General features: G+C 37.2%; 1 protein-coding gene across 7 annotated transcripts in view; it reads left to right on the plus strand.

Annotated features, from left to right (window-relative positions):
* The window catches only part of ARMC9 (armadillo repeat containing 9), a 63589-nt gene that overhangs the window by 19684 nt on the left and 19093 nt on the right, over positions 1-24812 (plus strand). For 5 of the 7 annotated variants that reach the window (XR_004498767.1, XR_002002073.2, XR_004498766.1 and 2 more), the window contains exons 10-21: positions 2417-2452; positions 7429-7463; positions 8625-8736; positions 9642-9734; positions 11002-11092; positions 11963-12086; positions 13578-13717; positions 14518-14594; positions 16541-16615; positions 17688-17778; positions 19081-19142; positions 23708-23812. Coding sequence is in view for 3 of the 7 variants with exons in the window: in XM_033516823.1 (XP_033372714.1) it covers positions 2417-2452; positions 7429-7463; positions 8625-8736; positions 9642-9734; positions 11002-11092; positions 11963-12086; positions 13578-13717; positions 14518-14594; positions 16541-16615; positions 17688-17778; positions 19081-19142; positions 23708-23812 (1041 nt within the window). In the remaining 4 variants the exon portion in view is untranslated. The remainder of the gene's footprint in view (positions 1-2416; positions 2453-7428; positions 7464-8624; positions 8737-9641; positions 9735-11001; positions 11093-11962; positions 12087-13577; positions 13718-14517; positions 14595-16540; positions 16616-17687; positions 17779-19080; positions 19143-23707; positions 23813-24812) is intronic. The other 2 variants (XR_004498768.1, XM_019007780.2) reach the window with 1 other exon arrangement.

A 24812-nucleotide genomic window follows, 5' to 3' on the forward strand; every position in this document is an offset into this window, starting at 1 on the left:
ACTTTCTAGTGTTCCTTTGGATAGAGAACTGATGTGAGTAATGGTATGGTTTTAAGTATAGCAATCTATTACAGGACTATCACAGTCCCTTATATTTTTAACACTCTTAAAAAAAATCAAGTTTTACTTCATTTTCTTTCACCATTTTCCTTTTCTAGTCTTGATTTGTCTGGTGGATAAGAAGCAGGGGTTGTAGTTTTTGATGCCTGCAATTTTTTGTTCAATACACACCATGAAGCCAAGAGGATTCTGGCTTTTTGTCACAAACACTGTACGTTCACACACCATCAAAAGTAGCACAGGCTCAAATCTGAAACCCACAGATAGGTTTTTGGATTGAAGTAAGGTGTACACCTTCCTGGAATATTTTGGATTAGGGATAAGATAATAAGGTTCTCTAAATTTTGGATTAGAGACAAAACAGGAACTCCTTCAGATGTGCACTTTCTGTCAATAGTAGAGATGGGTGTTAACCACTGGAGAATCTTTCTGTGACCTGAGAGGTGTAAAGTTGTTTGCATGTATTGCACCTGTGTCGTGGAATAGAATAAATGCCCATTATGTTTTTGCTGCTATTCAGTCTGATTATATTTACCTGTACCTACAATTAGGTGAATTAATGTCCCTTGCAAGTTTTGGGTCTCTTTTGACACCACTCTTGAAGCTGTGGAAAAGTAGTGGGGTGTTTTTTTTTAAGTTCTGTCACTGGACAAAATTACCAGCTCCTCTGTAAAATAAACCATTCAGAGTGGATTCATAATGAATTATTATGCAGATGTTTGCTCTTTCATTTAAAAATAAAGTACACATTGCAGCAAACAGCATCTACCCTAAGTGAACTTTTCTTCAGATGACATATTCAGTTTTCTATGTCCCTGTCTGTGGGATTATTTTTATATATTCCCATTTACATATGGAAAAGAAGAAACAAGACTACCTCTTCATGTAAGCATGAAGTTAAGGAGAAGTTAATTTTTTCCTTCTGATACAGTATATAATGCCCTTTTGACAAGTTGCTGCACAGTTTTTTGTTTACATTAACTCTTTAAGGGTAAGGTGTTGCCTTCAGTAGGAATTTCCACAAACTTTTCCTGTCACTGTCCTCAAATCCTAGAATAGCCCATTTTGGAACGGACTTTGAAAGTAGTCTCCAACCTTTTGTGATTTCCTTTAATGTTAAACATTTAATGCCATCTTTTGTCTTGATGCCTACATCCATTTTTACTGGCTCAGATCATGCATGTGTCAAAAAGTCTCTCATCACGATGCAGTTTATCTTCTGGTTTCTTTTGCTCATTTATTGGTCTCGATCAATGTCATCCTTTGTCTTAAATTTAATTTTAAATTGTCTTTGCCAGGAACTGTCTGTTTGTGTATATAACACCATGAAAGTTAAAGTAATCATTCACATCAGGGAATTCTAAGTGTCATGATAATAAAAAGAATGTCAGATTTTTTTAATTGGCTAAAGAATAAAGATAACTTTATTTTCTGCTCACAGTGAAGAGTGGCAAGTTTCTTATGTCTTCTGTGTAAGGCTGTATGAGTCTTTTAAAGAGCAGCCTGCTAAATAGGATGTTTATGTGTTTATTAATCTGTAAAAATATGTCCTCTAAAGTAAGTGCTGGCAGGTTTGCACAAAAAGATTGGAAGCAGAATAATTAATGTTGGTCTTATTTCATTGTGTTGAACTGTGTACTTTTTTTTTTTTTAATTAAGGCTGTTCTTTTTAGATACAAAGCTGTTCTAGTATATTAGTCCAATTAAGGAGAACATGGGATATTTTGTACTAAACTACTCAAACCATGAATTAGCACCATTCTTTATTTTAGTAACTGCATCTAGGTTTCACTCAAGAGACTTTCTTAGTTTATCCCTGGAAACTTTTGGGATGAGGAATTAATAACATTGCTCAAACGCCTTAAATTGTCTCTTTCAGTCTTTGTTGTGTGCTGGTCAGAAACTCCAATCAAAGCTTGTGTGGAGAATAGTGGCAGGTGCTTTCTCAGAAGCTGAGGTCTTCTGATCCAGGCCACATTCAGGGTCTCTCTCTTGGCTGCTTCAGTGGAGTGAGCAGTACAGGTCATACACTCCTGTAAATTCATCAGTGCTTTGTGTAGCTGTTCTGACACTGACAGTGTGGAAAAATGTGCAAACTAGGTGTGTTTGTCAGGTGTTGAGAGGAGAAATATATCCAGATATATCACAAGAGAGATGCAGCAATTTCAGTTCTGAGACTTGCAAGTATGAGGATTAGGAGAACGTGTTTATACTTTTCAAAGCTAATAGTCTGTTAATTTTTAGCTAATTTCTATTGGTTGTTTTTTAGAACTGTGCATTTCTCTGTGATTTATTTCTGTTAACTTATTTTTTTTTAATCTTCTTTATTTTAATGTGTGTCTGTTTGCCTATAAAGGGATATTACTCTATGAGCCCTTGTGATGACGGATATGTAAGTGTCTATCTTTATTTCCTTTCACATTGCCTGCTCAGTCTGTCACAGTCTGTATTTCTCTTTATTTCACAACGTGCAGCAATTTTCCCTGCATTTTAGATTGTCATGACATTAATTGTGTGGTTTATGAAGAGCCAGAAAATGTGCAGGGCTTGGAAATTCTGCATGGGGAATGGAATAGATGTTCTGGGTAACCTTATGGCTTCATTGTGCACATAACCCAGCATGTCAACATAAGAGCAGCTTTGTCCACAACTTTTACATGAAACACAGCTTATTATAGCATGCAGAAAGTAATTGTTTCTTCCATGGGATCATCTGTATGTAGTATACATTCTCTCTGAAGTGTGCCAAGACCAGCTGACCCCAAAACACCTTTGACAAAGCAAATAAATATTGCTCAAGGTATTTGAGCAAGTTGAGTTGTGATTTTCAGAGGAGTATTGTATTCTACATGTTTGTATTTTTCATTCCTGAAGCCAGACTTCCTTTTGGTAGTAAAGATTATGAAATTCTTTCACACAGTTAAAATGATCCTGTTTCACTGAAAACACAAAATTATATTCTCTGTACTGCCTGTGACTTCTGTACCCCAGATGGAAGTTTGTATTCTGGCAATACTACAAGTACACCATAAGTATCTAATTTTATAACTGCCCATAGTCAGTGCATTCTTTGTGAAGAAAGGAAATGAGTCTACTTCTAAGTAACTCAGTATGTAATCAATTCATAAAAGTGATTGACACCAATTCTGAAAAATGACAGTCAATTTAAAATAATACATATTTATATTTTTATCACTTTGTTAAAGTAAAACAAAATTTTGCCTTTCAAGAAAGGCTGCCTAAATTTCAAACATATATATCACCTGACATTAAAGTAAACCCTTGTGAGCATTCAACTTTCCTCTTAAAACATTTTATTTTGAGAAATAGTACTAGAAATACTAAATGAAATGGACTATTCCTTACATACTTATTTTTATCTTGATTTAGAGAAGACTACCCACATCAACCTATGGTGAAAGATCATCTGTATCAATCAACCTGTTCCCATTGGTGACATGAATGTTCATAATAGACACTTTTTACTTGATGTTAAGCATTTTGTTCCTGTTTTGAGATCGAGAAGGGTTGATGACAGATGAGCAATTATGAATCAAATTATTTTTGCTAAAGAAAAGATTTTTCTTTACACAGATTAATATAAAGCATTAGTTACATTTAACTTTATACAGTGTAGAATGTAATACCACATTTACTGTGCAGAGTTGTTTATAAAATTTTTGTAAAGCTGTCTGATTCTGAGGTATTTCTTGACTACATGGGTAACTTTCAGGTCCCCTCACTTTTTATGTATATTATTTTATACTTCTTTCTGACATTCATGTTGTCATTACATTATCACACAGTATTACTGTGTGACTTTTTAGTATACACATCAGATGTCTTAGAGAACCTGTTTTATATGGCAAGTGGGAAGTTTTCATAACAGCATATCTCTAGTATAAGTAGGAAAAAATAATTAAAAACATTTGTAGATCTTCTTATGAAATAATACTTTGCATAGCCCCAGTAGACCTGCCAGGTTACACAAGCTCAGGGTCTAATCCCTCACAGGCTGTGTGGAGCAGTCTTCTTGTTATTAGTTTGTAACAAATGAACTCAACATAGATTTGTAGAAATCTGCTCAAATTTTGGTTTTACTCTTCACGTATTCATCACATATCTTTGATTATTAATTCTGAATCTGCATTGAATTTTCACTGAATTCTTACAGCACGTTTTCAGAGTGGGAACTGAGGACAAAATCTGGCTTTCAGCTTTGCCTTCAGCATATTATGAATATATACATCAAACAGCAAAGGGGATATGGCTTGAATATAGGGCTGCAGTATTTGATAAAATCAGTTGTGGTTTTGGCTTGCACATGAAGTGCATCTGCTTTCTTTTATAAGTACTGAATTATTTTTTTCCCTTTGAACTTCTTTGGTTTATTCCATGCTGTTCGTATTCATGCATGTCTTTGTTCAGAAATAAAGGGATGCCATCTGTGGCTAATGTGCATCATGACAGAATTATTTGACTTAATGTGGCACCTGGTTTGGCTTTGGCAAGAACCAGCACAAACATAAGTCATACACTATGATCCTACCAGAAAGAGCTATGCTTGGGCTGGTTTTCCCTTGTGTTTCTTTTTCTTTCCTTAAGACACTGAGAATTCTGCATGTCTTTCAGTTATGACAAATGATCCTCTCTCAAGATAGGTTTTGCATGAAATGTATTTTTTTCAAGATGAAGTCTATGAGTGTTGGGACATTGGAACATGTTTGCCTGTCTTTCATTGGCAATCGAAGGTATACTGTTACTCAAAGGGTTAAAATTATGGCTAACTTGTTCCAGGAAAGACTGGGGGAAGGACTTGGGAGAAAATGCTGAGTAAATAAATTTTGTAATCTAATAAAAATGAGTAGAAGAAGAGCTACTGAGTAATTTCTATTTATGGTGATTGTGTCATAAACATTCAATTGTTTAATAGCAAAATAATCTTTTTATCTTATTTTTTTATCTCTTACACTTTGCCATTCATTGGCAGATTTCAAAACCCAGCTTGTTCAAGAGATTGATGCCTGTATCTTCTTTTCAGATGAGAAAAAACTGAGGCCCAGAGGCGTGTGTGGATTCTGTTTGCAGTTGGTGGCTGAATCAGAAGTAGAGGGGTATCTCCTGTGCCAGTGCCTTACTCAGCATGCCACAGATACAGATTAGTTTACTTATGACTAATTGCAATAATGCAGATGAAAGGAAGAAAGGAAACCTCTGCCTGTAACATAGTTGCATTCTTTCTGCCTATCAGTGGTGCTGACAATAATCAGGATAGTGCAGTGCAGTGAAGAGCAAACTAGGCCCTCAAAACTTTCTCCATTCCTGTTTAGCCTGGATCATTGAACCTAATGTAATATGAACTTTATCCTTATTGCTTTCCCAGAAACACCAAAAGCCTGAAAGAACTTCCTCCTGTGCAGGTTCTAGACTGATAAACTGAGTCTGATCAGCAAAGTGACCAGAAGTCTTTCCAGCTCAGTGACTCTGCCCTCAGAGCCTCAGTGCAGGGCCTGCCTCACTCTCTGGTGCTTCCTTGGTGTGGGAAGAGTACAGAAGGAAACCATACTAAATACCTTGCTGTGCTTCGTCTGCTGGCTTAAAAAGTAATTTGGGAATTAATAGGACCTTGTCCTATTTGATCTGAATGTTTTTCCACTTGAACTTTCTGTAGTTTGAAATTTTATAAAAACTTGCAAAATCCTACACTACCAAAAAGTTTTATCTGTGTAGAAGGGTGATACGTCTATCTTAACCAGTTATCCTCTGGTTAGATTTTGGTTGGAGCACATGTTTTTCTTTGTAAAACAGCAAAGAGGTGCATAAAAAGACTTTGTTGAGAAGCAGAGACTCTTTATATACATCTATATAGCCCTAATGCCCTGCTCTGTTTCTTTTCACACTGCTATTCTCTATTTGACCTTCCATCTCCAAGGGCTCTATAATTTTTTTTGCATTCAAGTGCTATAGTCAATTTGTTCCATTTCCTCTAACAGAGAAAGGAGAAAGGTGCTGACAGAGACAAGGAAAGTGATTTGTGCTTTCATTACACATGCAGCTACAAGGTTTTATGTTTTTACTGCGAAAACAGTTTTGTTTGAACAAAATTAACTCTTTAACTTCTCAAAAATGCTAAGGAAAATGAACAAGGGCAAAACAGTCTATGGGCAGATATCATACTTAGAAAGACTTTTCTGTTATATAAGATAAACTATGATGTGAGAACTGCTGGTCCAGACAGGTTACTTCTGAAGTGTATGAAGTTTTAATTGTCTATTGTGTACAAATCATTCATTGACATAATATGAAATGGTTTCCAACATGCATATAAGCTGATTTTACATCTAAGAGAACAGTTCCTTGTATTACAAGGATACCCATGAGGTTATGTTTTCAAGAATATGTCAGTTGGCGTAATTCAATATTCTCTATGGTATTTCATGCTTTTTGTCTCCTAAATCCCACAGTTTTGAATCTGACAATAGACATTGATTATATAGTTCCTATTGAAAGAGGCTCAGTTAGGAGAGAAGACCAGTTTTACAGGCATAAGTGGTAATGAGAGATTTTTAGCGGAGAGATCAGCACAAAGAGATGACATTGAATATTCTGCAAATACAGCATGTAGTTGACATCAGAATGCATGACATGAAGCACTCCTATGCCAGAATTGCTGCTTCTTTGCTTACCTACAATTAAGTCTAGTAAAAAATATTTACTGAGGCAGACAGCTTTCATGTGGAACTTTTATATGGTGTTGATGTTCCTTATTGCACAGTGGTGCCTGTACAGGTATTGTGTCACCCTGCATCAGAGAAGAAATAGCCAAGATTTAATCATAATATACTAAGCAGAACCACTAAGAAATGGCATGCTAGTTCATATTGGTTTTATCTATACCAGAATACATGAAACAAAGAATTACAATAAATTTATATACAGGAATGCAGGCTGGGTCTCCAGTTAAATATCATTGCAATTTTAAAGGTACAAAAACATATAAAGTCAATGGATGTGCTTAGCAAGTTCTTCGTCTTCCTCAGCAGGCTTCTGATAGTATTTTCTATTCATTTTTTATTATTATTTTTTTAAATGCTTCAAGCATAGATAATTTGTGGGATATGTGGGTGAGGATAATATGGTCAGATCACAACAAATGAGATTTTTAGCTGTGAAACACTTTAAGGGAAAAGAAAGATAAACGCTGAAGTGCTCTTTCTTTAGCTGTTTCTGGTTTACAGCACAGGTTTTTATAGGAAAAGAACTGCAGAACCTCAGTGAAAGAATTCACTTTGGGCCTCATTGGTGACATTATGTGAAATTTGGATTTATATGCTGTAATTTCCTTTTTTGTTTCTTTTTGTGATCCAGGCTTCCACATTGTTAAGAGCATCTTTAGCCTCCATGTAAGTATTTGTTGCTGAGCTTCATTTCTGTCTGTAGAGAAGAGGAGGGGTTTGTAAACTGAAGTACACTCCCAGCTGTCTGCAAATGGATCTCACTGCTCCTCTGTGCTTCCTCTGACCTCAGGGGCCATTAATGCAAATATTGTGTGATCTGTGTTCTTCTGCTGAGCAGCTTCAGTAATGTTCGAACTTCAGCAGAATGTTGTTAATCCATTCCACACCTGTGAGGTTGTTGCTGTATTTTTAGTGTTTTCACATATTTCAGTCCTGTTGTTGTAATTGGTTTGATTCTCACAAATCCAGAAAAAGGGGAAATTAGTAAAATGGATTTTTGGATGCATTTAATTTTTTTGTGTCTGACTTAATAAATTTTGTCTTAAAATATTGAATAAAGATCGTATACTCAAGGTGAAGTTTTATTAAATTTTTGAGACACTGTTTTTATTCTGTTGTTTACAAGATATTGGGTCAATTATACATAGAATATAAAATTGGTTTTGAAAAGTGGTAGGATGGGAAGATATTAAAATATTTTAATGGATTATATTTAAATATTAGGATTAAAACATTGACTGTAAGCAGTTTTCTTAAGGGAAACTTATATTCCAGTGTTAAATTTCAAAATAGCAAGATAGTATTGATGCATAGAAAGTAGTCCTGTATTAATTCTCATGTAAGCTGGAGCATACTCCAGCCTGTAGCAATCCATTCAGCCCATACCACCTTTGCCTTGGAGAAGACTTTTCTGTGTGCATGAGGGTTTGGAGGTGGAGTTGGAGCTGCAGCTTTTTACTGCATCTGTTTCTAACTGTGTCAAGAGCCATGAGCTGTTGTCCTCATGCCCTTGTGGTCCAGTAGGGTAGGGGAAAAAAGGATATTACTGTACTGTTTTGTGCCAGTAAAAATCTCAGATCATCAACTGGCTGGTTGCCAGTTACTGCCTGCAAGTTATGATGGTAAATGAGCTGCATGCATAATTAAGAAATAAGCCCAAATTTGACAAGTCTGTTCTAACACTATAACGGTAATAAAAAGTGTGAAAATGTGGAAGTTCTTTTCTTGAAGCAGACTTCCTGTTTTGGCTCTTCTCACCTCAGTAACATCAGCTGCACTGAACTAGGAGAGGGAATTTTGATGAATGTCTTTTCCGTTTGCATTTAGGAAGGTCCAGGATGTGCCATTGTTGCCCTCTTTGGATTATGAGAAGCTGAAGAAAGATTTGATTACAGGGAGTGATCGTCTCAAGGCCCTCTTGCTGCAGGCTCTGCGCTGGGTAAGGACAGGGCCTCTGGAAGCATCCAGAACTAAGATCCATTTTGCTAACAAGATGGTCATTCTGGTGATGAATTCAGCATCACAGGCAGCTTCCCTGTTGGGGAAGTTTGCAAAGGCTGTTGAGATGATGAAGGTAGCCAAGACAGGAGGTGTCTATCTGTAATCTAGCAGTGTCCTTCTCATCTGAGGAGAGACTGATTCCTTACATGAGGAATTCCCAGATTTCTGAGATACTCAGTGGAAATAATTTCTGATTTGCTTTGAAATAAATTGTTGTTTTAGGCAGTTTCTTTTTCTATATATTGTTTTGGTTTCTATTTATATAAATACTGCTGTAGGCAAGTCATACCTGACTCTAATCACCAGTTTTCCTTTATAATCAAGGTCCTTACCTTTTCATTTATTTGGGTCATGTAATGACGTTTCAGAAAAATTACAGGTGACAACAGGAAGTTGCATTTTCCTGCTGAAAAGGAAGCTGATGTGTTCCAAGTGAAAGTCATGAAAGATGATAATAGTGGAATTCTGATCAAGTTTCAATGTCAGTTTTCACATAAAATACAATCTGTTTGTTCTGACTAGAGGTACTTCTAGGCCAGTGCTCTCAGATGTTTAATTAGAGGGGCTTTTTTAACTTTATGGGAAGTAATTCCATATCCTTCCTGTATGGACAATGATGACAGCTCCCAAGTAACAGTTTTGTAATGGATCACAGAGCTGAGCTCAGGTCAGTTCATTTCCTCTCTTTCCCTTAGGTCTCTGAGGTTGAATTACTGCTCCCTGTGAAAGAGGTTTCTCAGCTACAGAGTATCAGCACCTTTAAAATCTCCAGGGTCATCAATCCATAGTTTTGACTTTTTGTGGGTTTTTTTACTTGTTTATTTATCTTGTTATTTATTTTAGCGCTTGACAACATCATATCCTGGAGAACAAAGAGACACTATCATGCAAGCCTACATCAGTAATGACCTCCTAGATTGCCACAGCAACTGTCAGGTCAGCTGAAACTGAGAGTTTCAATATCACTTCTGTGTGATACTGCTCATTTGTATCTATGATTTGCTGGTCATAAAATTCTATTGCTCTCTGGAAGGGGAGGAAAAAAAAAAAGGTAGTAGTGCCAAAATTAGGTGATACATTTAGCTTCTATATCCTGGTCTTTAAATGTGATGGCAAAGCTTTGCATTGCAAGAGCTCTTAGCTTAGACACAGTTCTTGTAGACAAATGGAAGTTTATCACCTCTCTGTGCTTCACTTCTGTGAGTTGAACCGAAGCCTGAGGCCCTTAGCCTGAGGCCCTTTAGGTCTTGCTTATCAGATCCTGTGTCTCTTTTTGAGTGATTGTGTATTGTTAAATAATAACACTCAATTCATTTCACTGATCTAAGATAAGAACTAAATTAGGATTTCATTCCCAATGCTGCTGTGGAATGTGTCACTGTGCACCTGCAACAGCTTGGTCAACCTGTTTCTATGAACCTGAGGTGGATTGGAGCCAGTCATTAGAAAGGGGAATTGCTGGTGTGTTGATTTTGAAAAGTTGTTTCAGTCACTGATAACCCAGTACTGTTGCTAAGAAAAGCAAAACTTTTTTCATTTGTTGTAGTGACTTGTGCATAATTGAGTTCCCCAGGGGTTCAAGGAACTGAGCCTACTTGGTTTATTGTGGCTTCATTGTCTTTGGAACAGTCAGTCACTTGTATCACTAGGAAATGTAAAGAATTATTAAATCCACCATCAGTTTTTAGTCCCTCTAAATTTCTGGAAGAGGGAAGTTATAAGTAAAGCCTGAAATAAAACAGATTAGAAATAATTGCAGTGTGGTGGTGTTGGTTACTGAGTTGCTTCCCATGCTCTTCATTGTCAAAGAAAAGCATTCAGGTAATATTAACTGCACTTAAGTTCATCAGCAAAACTTAAGTTGCTTTTTTTTTTGTTACTGACTGAATATTAATTTTAGGTACCAGCTTTAACTAGACTGTGTTGGCTCATTATAACTTCCACTCTATACCATAGAGTTTAATGTTGTTTTAACAGACTCTGCTGAGAAGCTGTAATTTGCCTATTTGTTCATTTTCCATCTCTCCTTCACCCCCTTGCCAATAAAAAGATAAATTGTACCTCATATTGACAACTTGATATGCATTCTAAGGGTTGTTAGTTTTTTTATGTGTAAGTTTAGTGAAGCTTTTAAAATATTATAGAAGACTAACTTTTGTGTTTTCCTTCTTTGTGGTTTATTAACATTTGCTTTGTTTTTCAGAGAAGTGTCCTCCAATTATTATATTCTAAGAGTGAGGTAGTCAGACAGTATATGGCAAGGCTCATCAATGCTTTTGCTTCACTGACAGAAGGTAAAAGATTCACTGCAGAAAATAAGATAGCATTTTCATATAATGCTGTCTTATTGGTGCTTCACAAGTGCATGTCAGTGCATGAGAAGATTTAGAGCCTTATTTTGCACCCTTTTTCTTGGTATTCACTGTCTTTTGTTACATGCATTCAAAACATCTTTGCAGTATCTGGAAGGTTTTCATTTTGACACTGTGTATTCAGTATTTCTGGCTTGTTTTGATGGTTTGTGATCCATGTGGGAGCTTACTCAGATGCTGGCTTTAATATAGTCTTCAGTCTCTCCATGAGGGTGAAAGAGAAAAATCCCCATTAATTAGGGGTCCTGTGGGCAGACCTGCTACCAGGCTGTGCAGTATTAACTACTGTGGCTCCTGCATTTTCCTTGTCCTCACCTGAATAAACCTTTGTGCATCACTGCTAGCAATCCAGATACATATATATCCAGCTTTCTATCTCTGCCTGTCCCAAATAAGCTCTTGGTTTGTTGCTGTTTTTGGAGCTAAGTATTGCTAAGCGCTGAAATCTCGTTTGAAGTCAGTAGCAGGAGGGCACCTGACTTTCCCAAGCTCCTGGGACATTTCTGTTCTTTGCCTTGATTGTACAAAACTGATAGATCAAAAAGCAAATACTCAAAGTGGATTCTGTGTGGTGCTGATTTGGCAAGTGTGGACCTGTAACACCCCAGGTGTCTAGATTGAAAGCAACTGGTCTGCTACACAACTTTGTGCAGGTTTGTTTGGATCTTGGCACAAGATTGTGGTTTGTCAAGAGGAAGCTGAGGTCAATCCTGTTTACTTTTCCAAAGAGCTGGAGCTTGTCTGTCGTAGCTGCTATCTCAGCATCTGTTCTTTCATCACCTTTTGCACCAGGTCGTGCCTACCTTTCTCAGAACCCAACATTGCTGCAAATGCTGGAGGACAGACTGAAAGCTGAAGACAAGGATTCCCTTACATGGGAGAATGTTCTGGGTGCTCTGCAGAAATTCAGCCTCAGGTGATGAAAGCACAGTGGGGTGGTGACAGCAGGAGAGGAAATGCAGGCTAGTTAGGCTCTGTTCAGGGAGGAAAGAAGAGCACTTGATTTTCCCTTAACAATCATCAGAACCCCTGATGGCTGATGAAAGCAATGTCACTTATTATGGAGAACTCAGTTTTGCTGACTGAATTAACCTGACTTCCTACCAGCTGTCAAGGCTCAAGTAAATGTACATCTCCTACCACAGCCTTGTGTGCTTTGTATGTGTTCCTTAACTGAAGAAAGTGAAAATCTTAATGTAGAATGCTCTGATGATCCTACATGGAAAAAAAAGAGTTGTGTTACACTCCAGAGCATAAGGTTTTCATTATCCTTTCTGCAAACATTTTTCAGGGATTTCATCTTTATCCTGTTGACCCTCTTTCCTGGAGCTGTCTATGCATGGGCTGTGTTTTTTCTTACTTTTGCGTTAGCAGTCTGACTCAAGTGCCCACCACAAAATAAATATGCAAAAGCAGTAAAGGGTATGTTCTATTTATCAAATAAATACAAGCTTAGGAACTCTGTTTTCACAGCAGTTAGGAGGAATACTGAAAATTTGGATGTTTTTTATTTTCTAGAAAGTAGCAATCTTATAGCAGGTTAATTCCAAATACTTGACATAAGGGAAACTTTTTTATTATGTGGTGAGATGTCCCCACTTTGCTTAGTCCATGCCATAGACCTGCTGCAATATCCAGCACTAAAAAACGTATGAGCTTTCAGGACCAAAGCCAGGAAAGCACCTGTTTTGATCTTTGCAATTTAAATATAATGCCTCTTGGAAATAATGTTATTAAAAATGCTGTTCTTTAGTAAGACTTCTCTACCTGTACATATTTTATTTTTTTTCTACTGTAAAGTGTAGAAGTTCTATTGTAGGTCACAGTTGGCCACCTGGCACTTCATTCAGCATAGTCTTTGAAGGCAACTACAAATAAAGGACATAAGATTTAAGAATCTCTAGAGAAAAGTGTAAATAGATTAAAGCAAAAATATCAAATTTGTCACATCGACAGTACAAAAGCACTACAGTGCTATGGCTAGCTGTGACAGAAGTAATTAATTAGTTTTATGGATCTGTTGTGTGTAGCTGGCTTTTTAAACCAATTTTAAAAGACAATTAAAAATGCCATTTTGGCTGGAGTAAGAAGCCTTAGAAAACAATGAAGATATTTACCTCAGCAGTCCACAGGTTTAAAAATAACAAAATAAAACAAAAGACAAAATCCCCTGAATCTATCTAACAATGTTTTAGTCCTCTAACTGTATGGGAATCTGCATCTTCAATTTGTTCAGGCTTTGTTAATTACTTAGTTTAGTGATTCTGCCAAAATGTGTAGTTTAGGGATTTATCTTTTTTTTTTGACAGACTAATGTGCTTGTACCAGCTATAAATGTATATGAAAGCTGTTTATGTTGTGATCTGACATTTGTGATTTGTGATCTAATTTTGTTTTTTAATCCTAGGCGTACACTGCAGTCGGCAATGATCAAAGATGGGCTCATTTTCTGGCTGGTTGATGTTCTAATAGACCCAGATTGTCTGTCTGATTACAACCTGGAGTACTGTGCTGCCTTGCTCATGAATCTTTGTCTGCGGAGTGCAGGTGTCTTACACTTTGAATGACAACCTTATTCATATATAGGTGTATATATAGATAGGGAAGATTGTGAATCTTTTTCCTGTTTTATCAGGATTCTTCCAAGTGACTACAATCAGCAGCAGGGACCACAACCAGAGATGTTTAGTGTTATAACCAATGCTTTTAAGCACATCTCTTTTCCCTAGGATTCCAGTTGTGGGAGATTAGCTTCACTGAATTTTAAAGAATTAAGCAAATAAGCAATGGCACCCTATAAGATTTGATTCTTTTTCATGTTAGTATGTGAAGGCTGCCGTTACTACATTCCAGGTCATTTTCAAAGGACACTTTGCAAACTTTATGTAAGAGGTTTCTTTGTAAACAGAAAGAACTGGGTTGAGGAGTAGTGGTGAGGAGTTTAACCTTCACCTTGCCGTCCCTTCGACAGTGCAGAGATTCCCCCAAGAAAATAAGATCCTGTCTGTGTCCAAGAGACTTAAAAAGAGTTTAAATTAAATTTACTTCTTTTTAAACGGAAAGTAAGGTAAGGGTGAAAAATTGTCTGCTTCTTGTAAGTAAAATAATGCCTTTGTTAATTTTTTAAATCCCCTTTGTGTTGCATAAACAACACAAAAACTACAACTGCATAAATCCAGAGTAACTTCACTGATTTCAATTCAGTTATGCTGAGCAGCATTTGTCAGGGACAAGAAATACTATTGCTCTGTGCAAACTAGATTTAATACTGATTCTAAAAAGTAAGAAAGAAACATGCTCTAATCTGTTCTATTTTGCAAACATATTTATGTGTTCTGTCTTTGCAGGGAAGAAAATATGTGCAAGTATCCCAAATCACATGCTCAGAGTTCTTTCTAGTCTTCTTGACCATGAGAATCCTAAGGTATTTGTACAGAAAACTTAGTGTTAATGAAAAGGTAGAAAGAAAAATTAAAGAAGGAAAAAATGTAAAAAATAAATTGGTTTTGTTTCCTTTATAAGTTGCGTGAAGTTTGAAGTTGCATGAATTTTTCCTAAAATTCACAAATGCATAGATTTTATTTTTTTGATCAGAAGTTTTTCTAAACAGAAGCATGTCTTGTTTTAACGAATGTTGGCAGCTAAGAATGGAAGATTTTGGATACAGTTACCATGCAGTCCATGTGCTTGATTGCAGTTTCTGATGCTGCTTAAATGTCGTGCACCAAATCACCTCAAGCTTAACTCGTTCATGAGATTAACAATGTGTGGTGCAAACCCATTACACAAAACATGAGGTGCAGGGAACACATTTGTGACATTCAAGCCCTAATATCTTTTTATCTTTCACTTTACTTGACTTGTGAACTGCTACTTTAACCTTTTGTGATCCCTTTCTTTTCTGTCTCAGGGCACACTTTCGTCTTATCACCTCAGAGGAAAATGCTAAAAATTATTAGTTACTTCTACCTGATACTTGTTGGCACATCACTCTGATAACTGCTGTCTGATACATAAAGCATTGCTTCAGCTGTCCCTGCAGAGGGGCATTTCTTTAACCATGGAGTAAAATTTAAGGCAGAAAGAAATGCAGACAAATATTATACAAAGCTGAATTCATGGAGGCAGAATTTTTACCAGGATATTCTAGAATAATTCCATTATGATTTTGCAAGGAGTTTGGAGACTTCTAATAAAAATGAACTATAAATTCTGGTGTCTTATTTTTATATGCAATGACTGTATCATAAAGGGGTTTTGTTTATAACTTAAACACTTCAACAAAGTGTTTCATCCATGTGTTATGAATTCATAAGAAGATGTAGATCAGTTCTTCACTGGTATTGTTTTGATTAATTTTGACATACCTTTATTGGATTCCTTCACTGTCTTTGTTTTGTGAATGATGAAAGTTTAAGACAATACATATTAATATAAAATAAAATACCAACCCCTAGACTGAAATGCTTAGAAAATGCTACCATGTTGTTGAAGTCTGTGCTTTAAAATTATTTTGAAGTTTCTCTTAGAGGGTGCATTCTTACAATGTACTTTGCACTTACTTTGGCAGAAGTTTTACTGTCAAAGTCAAAACTAGAATACAGTGCTCTTGGGTGTGAGGAGAGATTCCTGAGAAGCTATGTAATCCTTGTGTAAATCCCAGTCCCTTACCTTCCCTGGCTTCCCCTGCTCCCAGGTCTGCTCATTGTTCACTGTTCCAAAGGTACAGACAGAAGATGACTGAAAATCTTAGTGCTTCAAAAGTAACTGGCTATTGGAGAGGGTAATGTAAGTGCTGGTAAAACTAGTTTGACAGATCTGGTGGCTTACACTAGCCATAATTCAGAGCTTTTGTGCTGGCAAGTATTTTGCCTCTCCTGAGAAGACAGTAAGAGGCAGCAGAGTGAGAGGATGTTTGAAGCTGCTTTGGCTTTATCATCCTGCCTAAGGCTACAATGCTTGAAGCCTATCTTGAGTTCATGCTGGCAGGATCTTTTCCCTGTTCTTTGTCCTGTTTTTTCTACTGTTATTAGTGTTTGTCAGAAACTAACCTTCTTTTTCTGCTTTTCTCTTTATTTTCCTTTTTTTTTTTTCCTTATGGCTAGGTCAATTTGCAAAAATACATTATCAGAAGCAGGGGGGCTGTTTGGGAAATTGGCATGCAGCATACTGGTTTGGATCAATCGTATCACAGTATATTTTCATCCTAAAAGTTCTCTGCTTCCCATGTGGGAATTTTTACAAGTCCAGTCTAGCTTAGTTAAACTCTTTGAACTATAGTTATTCTACACTTTCATTCTTATATTTGCTGATAGTCAACTGAGATGAATGTAGTTTTTCTTCATGGTATGATTAATCTCTGCTTCTTAGGTCCAGTCATATGTGAATGGAGCACTGTACAGTATTCTGGCCATCCCTTCTGTCCGAGAAGAAGCCAAAGAAATGGTAAGAAGTGCTGCTTTGCATAGCATGAAAATCAACACCTCTGCCAGAGATGGCCAGACAGGGACCTGCTGAGCAGGGTACAGCAGAGCAGGGCTGTGAGGTGGGAGCCAGGGCATTTTCAGAAGGGACCCCACAAGAAGAGGCCCTTCCCCTTTGCTCCTAAGGGAAATACGAATGTAGGTCTCAAACACTTCTGCCATATTTTCAGGTCTTTTTCCCAGGAGTGGAGTCCCAGTAGTGTGAAGTATTCTGTCTGAATTATAAATTAAAGGTGTTATTTTAGGATTGTGTGTCCTTCTAGCATTTTGTAGACTCCTTGTAGCCCAGGAGATGCTTTCATCTCACCTGCTGCTTCTTCCCCTTATGTAGCTCATTCTGTACCACTAGTAGCCACTAAAAGGAGTTCTTGCTGTTTTTCCTTCTGCCTGGTATAGACATGGTTATTTGGGGAAGACAGAAGGAGGAAGGTTTCAGAACTAGGAACTGATTTCCTGTGAAAGTCTAATGGTAACAACTCTGTTTCTACTTCTGTGTTTGAGGAAGCTGCTCCTGGGATAGCAGCATATCTTTGTATCTTAAAAACTAACCCAGAGACTTAGGGAGACATAATTGTTGTCAGATACTCTGCCACACAGAGCACAGAGGATTGAAAGTGATCTTAAAAGCTTTAAGACACAACATCAAGGCTATAAGGAGCCATAAAGAGAGAGACCAGGTTTAAAGTCAAAGCTGGTTCTGCTTTTTGCTTTCCTTCTCTGAACCTTGCACTGTTGTCTCTGTGGATGCAAATTTTTTCCTGTTCTGATGACTATTGTGAATTAAGAAGGCAAAGCAACATATCATAAAAATTTGCTGTACATCATGGACATGTCTCTGTTTAATCCCTGAAGCAATCTAGACACTGTAATTCATTTGTCTATGCAACACTTGGAGCTGGACACTGTGGTTTGCTTCACACTGCCTCTGTTTTTCCTGACAAAAAAAAAAAAAAGAAGAGATGTTTTAGCTAACAGATCTCTGTCACTGTAGTCACAGGAAATACTGATCTACCAATGTTTTCTGCTGCATCCAGGGAATGGAAGAAATTCTGCGCTGCTTTATCAAGGAAAGAAATGAAGAGATGGTTCGACAGATTGAATTTGTTATCAAGCAACTCAATTCAGGTCAGAATGCATGCAGCTATCAGAGCTTTAAATCTTTCACAAAAGCCATAAAAAAGCTCATGTTTTTACTTGGCATTAGAACCCTCAAAGAATAACAATAGTGTGATGATCTGAAATAGAGTGAATAGTGAATGTCAGGATTTGAAAGTCAGCTATTTTAAAAATTTCTTTATGTTGTAGTAATAAAGAATAAATAAAAGGCTGAGTAAGACACAATGCCAAAGTTTTGGGACCATAAATAAAATTACCTTGGCTGTTTTCTTTCATGTCAGTGGTCTGATGGTAATGAGACTGCTGCCAACTGCAAAAAATGCAATTACAAAAAATTTGTAGAACAGGATTTAGGGACTAGGTGTGTCTGTGGTCATCTCTTACCCTATTGAGTTGTGGCTTTTTGTGAAATGGCTTATCCTGAATAGGGAGCAGACACCATCCTTTTGGGAGAGTATGTTGATGGGTCATAGGAGTTGTAGATGCTTTTGATACAGACTGAGAAGGTGGAATATTTATTCCATTTTCTGTTTCCTATGACTGGAAGGAAGACTGAAGAAAGAGAAAGCAAATAATGAAAAGAAGATAAATTCTGGTTTCATCTCTCTGTTCAGTAAACATAGAACAAGTTGAACTGCTCTCTTTGGCTTATGGAAAGAAAACACACCCTGTCTTAGTTCTAGCTTTTAAAAGAACAAATAAAGTATTGAAACACTGTATTGCCACTCTATGATATTTATTCTGCATGGTTATAGAACCACTCTTCTTCTACCTGAAAATGGCATTATTAAGAGCTTTTGTCTGAGTCATTGATGAGTACAAGTTGTGTTTTCAGATTTCCAGCATAAGCCTGGCCACTTTTTTCCTGAGGAAATAATTTTGTTCAAAATTTAAAATAAGTATTCTGCGTGACTATCCATTTTTTATGTACAAAAACAGTGTAATATTAAAGTATTTGTGGGGAGAAATAGTCTCTTATTAAAAAATATTTGAAAAATAGACAAACTTGCAAGTGCACACACTTTCATTCAAGTCTTGTCAGTAAATACAGTGAGACATCACCATGGATTTTGTGAGAAAGTAACTATTCCAGAGTGTTTCTATTTCTGTCATATTCTAAAATATCAATTGATTTCAGTGACTTCTGGAATGCTTATAGGATCAAATTATTCCAATAGTTGTCCTGAAAAGGACATGTCTGTTTGTGAAGCAGGTTAAATCTTGGTCCTGTAAAAGTGAGGTAATAATGAGGTTCTGTTGAGGTGTACATGTGCAACTTAACTGACACCCTCTTGTTTTGCTTCTTTCTAGAAGAGCCATTCAATGATAATATTGTGTCTGATGATGATGATGACAAAGAGGAATATGAGGAAGTAAGTAAAGGCTTTCTGACACATTTTAGAAAAATCCTTAACCTTCTAGGAAGAAAATACTTGTGTCAATAAACTGGACTTTGGTTTTTGGGTGTGTTTTGCTTTTGGTTTTTAAATTTATTTAATTATACTTACAATAACAGGAAAATTGGATCTGTTTTCATTACCTTTTCTTCATTTGAAGTCCTACTCTTTTGTTTTGGTAACTCACCACGTCTATGATAATTAAAGGGCTTGTAGCTTGATATAAGTCAAGAGATGAGTTACTGTAGCAGTAGAAATCTTGCTTTCAAGCAGAGCTATTGGTTGCAGTTAAAAAGTATATTACCAGAATAATTTATAAATAGATTGTCACGTTTTCTTAAAATAACATTATCTATTCAGGGTGTGATTTTATTTGCTGTTTAAAAATTTTGAAATATATTTAGTAAATTGCTGGGATGTAAGAAAAGGAAACAGTTATTACAAATAAGGAATAAGTCCCATGAGAAAATAAAATAAAACAAGCATGAGAAACTATATCATAGTAAATATAAGTTGATTAGCTTTATATTTCCTTCTCTGCTAATAAATGCATTCTATACCAGTATTTCAACATCTTTTCAGAAGCTGTCTTCATAGAGCCCTGGGTGTAGACAACACAACTTACTGGATCACCTAAAGTAACAATTAAAGCAAGATGTAAATCATGTGAGGGAGATGTTATACCCAGTCTTCACTGGGATACCCAGTCTTCACTGGGGGTGTTGCCATTTCTGCGTAAGTGCACAGTGGAGGCTTGAAAATACAGTGTCAGCAGTTATATGGGAGTTGTATCTTAAGGAAATCTACCCCACTGCATTTTTTGATTTTATTGAGAAGTCTTGCTTGAGAAGTTTAAAAGAACAGCTATGGTAGATGTCCTGGAAACAGTATTTGTTCATACTTAGGTGTGTGTATGTGTGCACATACATTCATAGCATGTGTTTTACCCTGAAGAAGTCAGTGACATGGAGAGTGAGCAACCTGCAAAATGTTCTTGTGTTAGTGTTACTGCAGAACTGCAGATTCACTGGAAACCATACTTTTAGACAAAATATAAGCTTTTTGTCCTGAACCATCAAGGAATAAGATAAAACTTAGACAGTTGTGTTCACATTCTAGTATCTCACTGCACATTAATGGGAATGACAGTGTCTGGGGAAAACTAAGTCTAAAATTTGTCCTGGTACTGCAGCATGACAGAATGTGTTTTCTAGTGCATGTTGACCTTCTTCTGTTCTGTTTTTATCTGAGAGCAGATAAAAATGCAGATATGCTGACTGTAACAGGTGTGGTGTGCTCTCAGCTGCTGTGGGGTCCAGCACCATGCAGGATCCAGCCTTAGCCTGGCAGTGTCCAGGGAAGCCTTGCACTGGTTGCATTATTTATCCATTATTTTGTGTTGTGAAACAATAGGTGGTGAATTAATAATCCCTTTGCCTTAAGTTAGAGCTATGTGGAAATTCTAAGTTTAGAGCTACAAAGAAGTGTTATTTTAACAATCAGCTCTCCTCTTTTTATTCTAAGGGAACACAGTAAACTTTCTTTTTTCTTATAGGATTAGATTATTGTAATTGTTTCACCTCCTGCAGTTCTGAAGTCAGTTTTTTATAGTCTTTCCACTCCTCCAACTGAAAATCAAAGCTTGTACTGCAAGATGGGCTGCCTGGAGATTAGCCATTAAAATTTCCCTTTGCTTAAAATGCTGCTTAGCACCTTTTAACTGATGTTTCAAGGCTTTGAGTGTCTTGGGTGTGTGGTGAGAATCCAAGGTGATAATACCTTTGCTTGAACTTCAGTATACTTTTTTAAAGGATACTGTGTTTTGTTGTGAAAACACATAAATCAATGCCACACCTTTCAGGAAGGAGTTAATTGCATGTTAATGTTGAACACTTCCATCATTTTACCTGTTCCTGAGAATGAAAGGAAGGTGAATTATCCTGTTCAGTCCTACCACCCAGATGAGTTGCTGCTGCTTACAATCCCAGCAAAGGCTCTAGCTCAAATCATTTTGAAATGTAATTTTGCCACTGCACCATCACGTGATTAAAATGGACTTCTGGTACTTCTTATTATTTTACTCAAAAAATGACAGTAGGCTTTTGAAACAGACCAGTGTCCAATTCCAGTTTTTCATTAGCTTCACCATTATCTTAAAAAGAAAAGCCAAGTTTGAAACTGTTTTTGGTGTAACATTAATTGCAACACATTCTGAATCCTTATTGCTGCTGGGAACTGTAATTCTGTTCTGCTACAAGGACATCTGGCTTTATAGACCCTCAGTTTAGAAAATGTAGTTTACAAATATGGCAGTAATGCATAATGTTGTTACTTTGTTAAATAAACAAAGATTTGTTGGCTACACTACCTCACTGCTTGGAACTCTTTTTGTATTTTTGGAATTGCAGTGAATTATTGTTCTCAATGGTGTTCTGTGATAACATCTGATGTTGTGATCTGGCAACAGAAAGTTTTGGAAAATTTAAAAATTATTTTAATTTAATTAATTTAAAATGCTTTTACATAACTTTTAAACTACTACAGAATTGATGCATTTCAGGATATGCCCATATTTTGCCAATTTAGTGACATACTTTCAGACTGCTTACTGATAATAGGATTTGTTGTTCAATACCTTTATTTATACCTTTGCAACTTAAGAAACAACAAAAAGACTTTCATGCAGCCTTAATTTGCAGGTTTTTCTCCAGCTTTAATTGTTTACAAGAGCAGGCAAATGTTCCCAGTGCTGTTACTATTAGCTTTCATTTTTTGCTTTTATCTGTGTTTAATTTAGAGTTGATGAATTCTCTGCTAGCTTTGAGGAGATCTTGTGGTAATGACTACTTTCTCCTAAACACTGTGGCCAAGACGCAGTTGAGCCTGTTAGAGGAAAATTCTGGGATTTCCAAGGGCATCATACTTTCATAAATTTAAGATTCTGTACTCTGTGTGCTGTTATTCAGAAATAAGTTGGCTTTTGTGTTTGTCTGGTAAGCTTTAAATTAACTAGTGTAGAGCTTAGGATACGCTGGCTCCTAGAGTACATACCCAGCCTTGAGATGTCAGCCTTCTGGGGTGTGTTGACACCCACAGTCACAGTGTGTGTTTCCTGGTTCTCAATATTCTCTTGACTGCTCTGTTAAATACTAACTTAATTTATCTTCAATATTTGATCTTTGCGTTCACTTTTTATTTGACTTGGACCATCTTGAAAAGCTGCTTGTAAAAGTGAATATGTGATATTGTAGCTCTGATTCAAAAGTTTACTTACAGGCTGGAGCTGTGTGAGGTGACTGTACAGTGACGATTTATCAGACACCCTCAGATCTGCTGTCACTCAGCACCTGGCAATAAAATCAGAGAGCTGCCGTGTGAAAATACACTTCTAGCCGCAGAGTACATCAAAAGAAAGAGCTTAATCACAGGTCTTCAAGCCATTACATTAACGGGCTTTGCTGCCAGCATCTGCTGCAGCCTGTGAGCAGTGGGGAACAGGGCACCAATTGTGTTATTTCAGCAGTGGAGTGATGGCACATCGGGCAAAGTCCTTCTTTTGTACAAGGAGGCAGAGGAGGAACGCTTTCACACTCGGTTACCTGATAGGTTAAATAATGTCAGGGAGCAGGATTGGCAGCATTAAGAAACCATGTTAAAAAAAAAAAAATCCCCCCAGATCTATTTATAGAGCTTTGCAACTTTCTCCACCCCCCAACAGAATACAGTATATTGTGGATTTTGGAGTGTGGTTTCTTGAGGGGCAGGGGATGGGGGGTTGTTTTCTGCTTGATACAGATGATTGTTGCCTAGTCTACAAGTGTTTGCCCTTTTGCCATCATCTGGGGTTTTTCACACATACCCAGTTTTCCAGGTAATTAAGAGCTGATTGTGACTATTTCAAACTGAGTCTAAATCTCACTAAAGCAAAACTGCTTTTTATTTTCATTTTGCTCTGGAGTTCATCAGAGTCCAGTGGCCTTTTTTTTTTTAAATGGAATTTATCCCAGGCTCTCTACATGACTATGCAATAAAACTTTTTAGAATGATTCCTTTACTTCTTCTCATTTACTGTTTTTGACAGTCATTTACATTGATTGTCACAAAAGGTTTCAAAAGCAAAGATGATTTTCTTCATCTGGAGTGGATCTGTCTTAGGATATCTTGTGCAGGATAGAAGAGAAATCTTTTTAGTAGCAAAACACAAGCAAAAATACTGTCTTGTTCTTGTACTACTGGTTTTGGTTTGGTGGAGGGATCCCTTAAGCTTCAGTATTTCCTGGGTTTTTTGATCTGTAGAAGCTGCAGAGCTTCCATGAAAGGTAAATCACCCATAGTTATTCTAGAAAGGAGGAGAGTGAATTCTCAGTAGTTTTTACTTGAAGTTGGTTACATTTGTGTTTGTGGAATATAATCAACAGAGGACTGTTGCCTTGTTGTATGATATTTTTATCCTGAAATACTAATTCCAAGCTTTTTGTACCAGCCTCATATTACCAGCTTTAAAGCTTCCTTGCACACCTGAGTTTCTTGCTGCCTTGCAGGAGGACAGTAACATCCTGGAGCCTGATCTGGACAAAGATGAAGTTTTGTTGCCTCAGCTGGGGGAGCTTGCAGGAGAGAAGCTACTGACAACCGAGTACTTGGGAGTGAGTACTACTCCTTAGAATCTTGAAATAAATTAATTTCCTGGGTTGTGTTTTACTACAGTAGTTTCACCACTTTCCTCAATTTGTCCTTGAAGAGGCAGGTGGTACCTGCAGAGCAGTCTGAATCTTTCACAGTCTGTGTGAGCTGATGCTCAGAAGCAGAAACAATGTGAGAAAGGAGCTACCTTTTCACAGGGGGTGGTCAGGCTGTGGCTTAATAATAAGCTACAGGCAGCCTTAGGGTTCTAGTGCTACACCAGTGACTCTGTAAGCACACAAAGCAAAGTGCTGAGCAGGTTAATACTGGAACATTCTGCTGGTCTGAAATTATTTTAGAAAAAAGAAAAGTTGAAAAGTCAACTGCTCCTGCAGGCGTTGTGCCGGATCAAGTATTGTCTGCTTTACTTCAAGCAGCAAAAAGCTATTAAGTAAAAAAAGCATAAAGTTTGTATGAATGCCATTTAGCGTGCTGTGACTAATTTGAGATATTCAGAGGGCTGGAGCACCTCTCCTGTGAAAACAAGCTTAGAGAGTGGCTTTTTTCAGCCTGGAGAAGAGAAGGCTCCAGGGATACCTTATTGTGGGCTTTCAGTCCTAAAACGGCCTACAAGAAAGCTGGAGAGGAGCTTTTTCACAAGAACATGTAGTGATAGGACAAGGGGGAATGGCTTCAAACTGAAAGAGAGTAGGTTAGATTAGATACAAGGAAAAAACTCTTCCCTGTGAGGGTGATGAGGCTCTGGCACAGGTTGCCCAGAGAAGCTGTGGCAGCCCCATCCCTGGAAGTGTTTGAGGCCAGGTTAGATGAGGCTTTGAGCAACCTGATGTAGTGAAAGGTGTCCCTGCCCATGGTTAAGGGGGTTGGAACTGGATAGTGTCTCAGTTTTGGAAGACAAGTGTCTGCTAGGGAGGGCAGGAGCCTCCCTTGGAATGAAAATGTAGACACCCCCCCACACACCCTGAATTATTGAAATTTTGAAATCAAGGGGCGAGTCTCAGG

The sequence above is a fragment of the Parus major genome, chromosome 9 (assembly GCF_001522545.3).
Source record: "Parus major isolate Abel chromosome 9, Parus_major1.1, whole genome shotgun sequence".
Lineage (NCBI taxonomy): Eukaryota > Metazoa > Chordata > Aves > Passeriformes > Paridae > Parus > Parus major.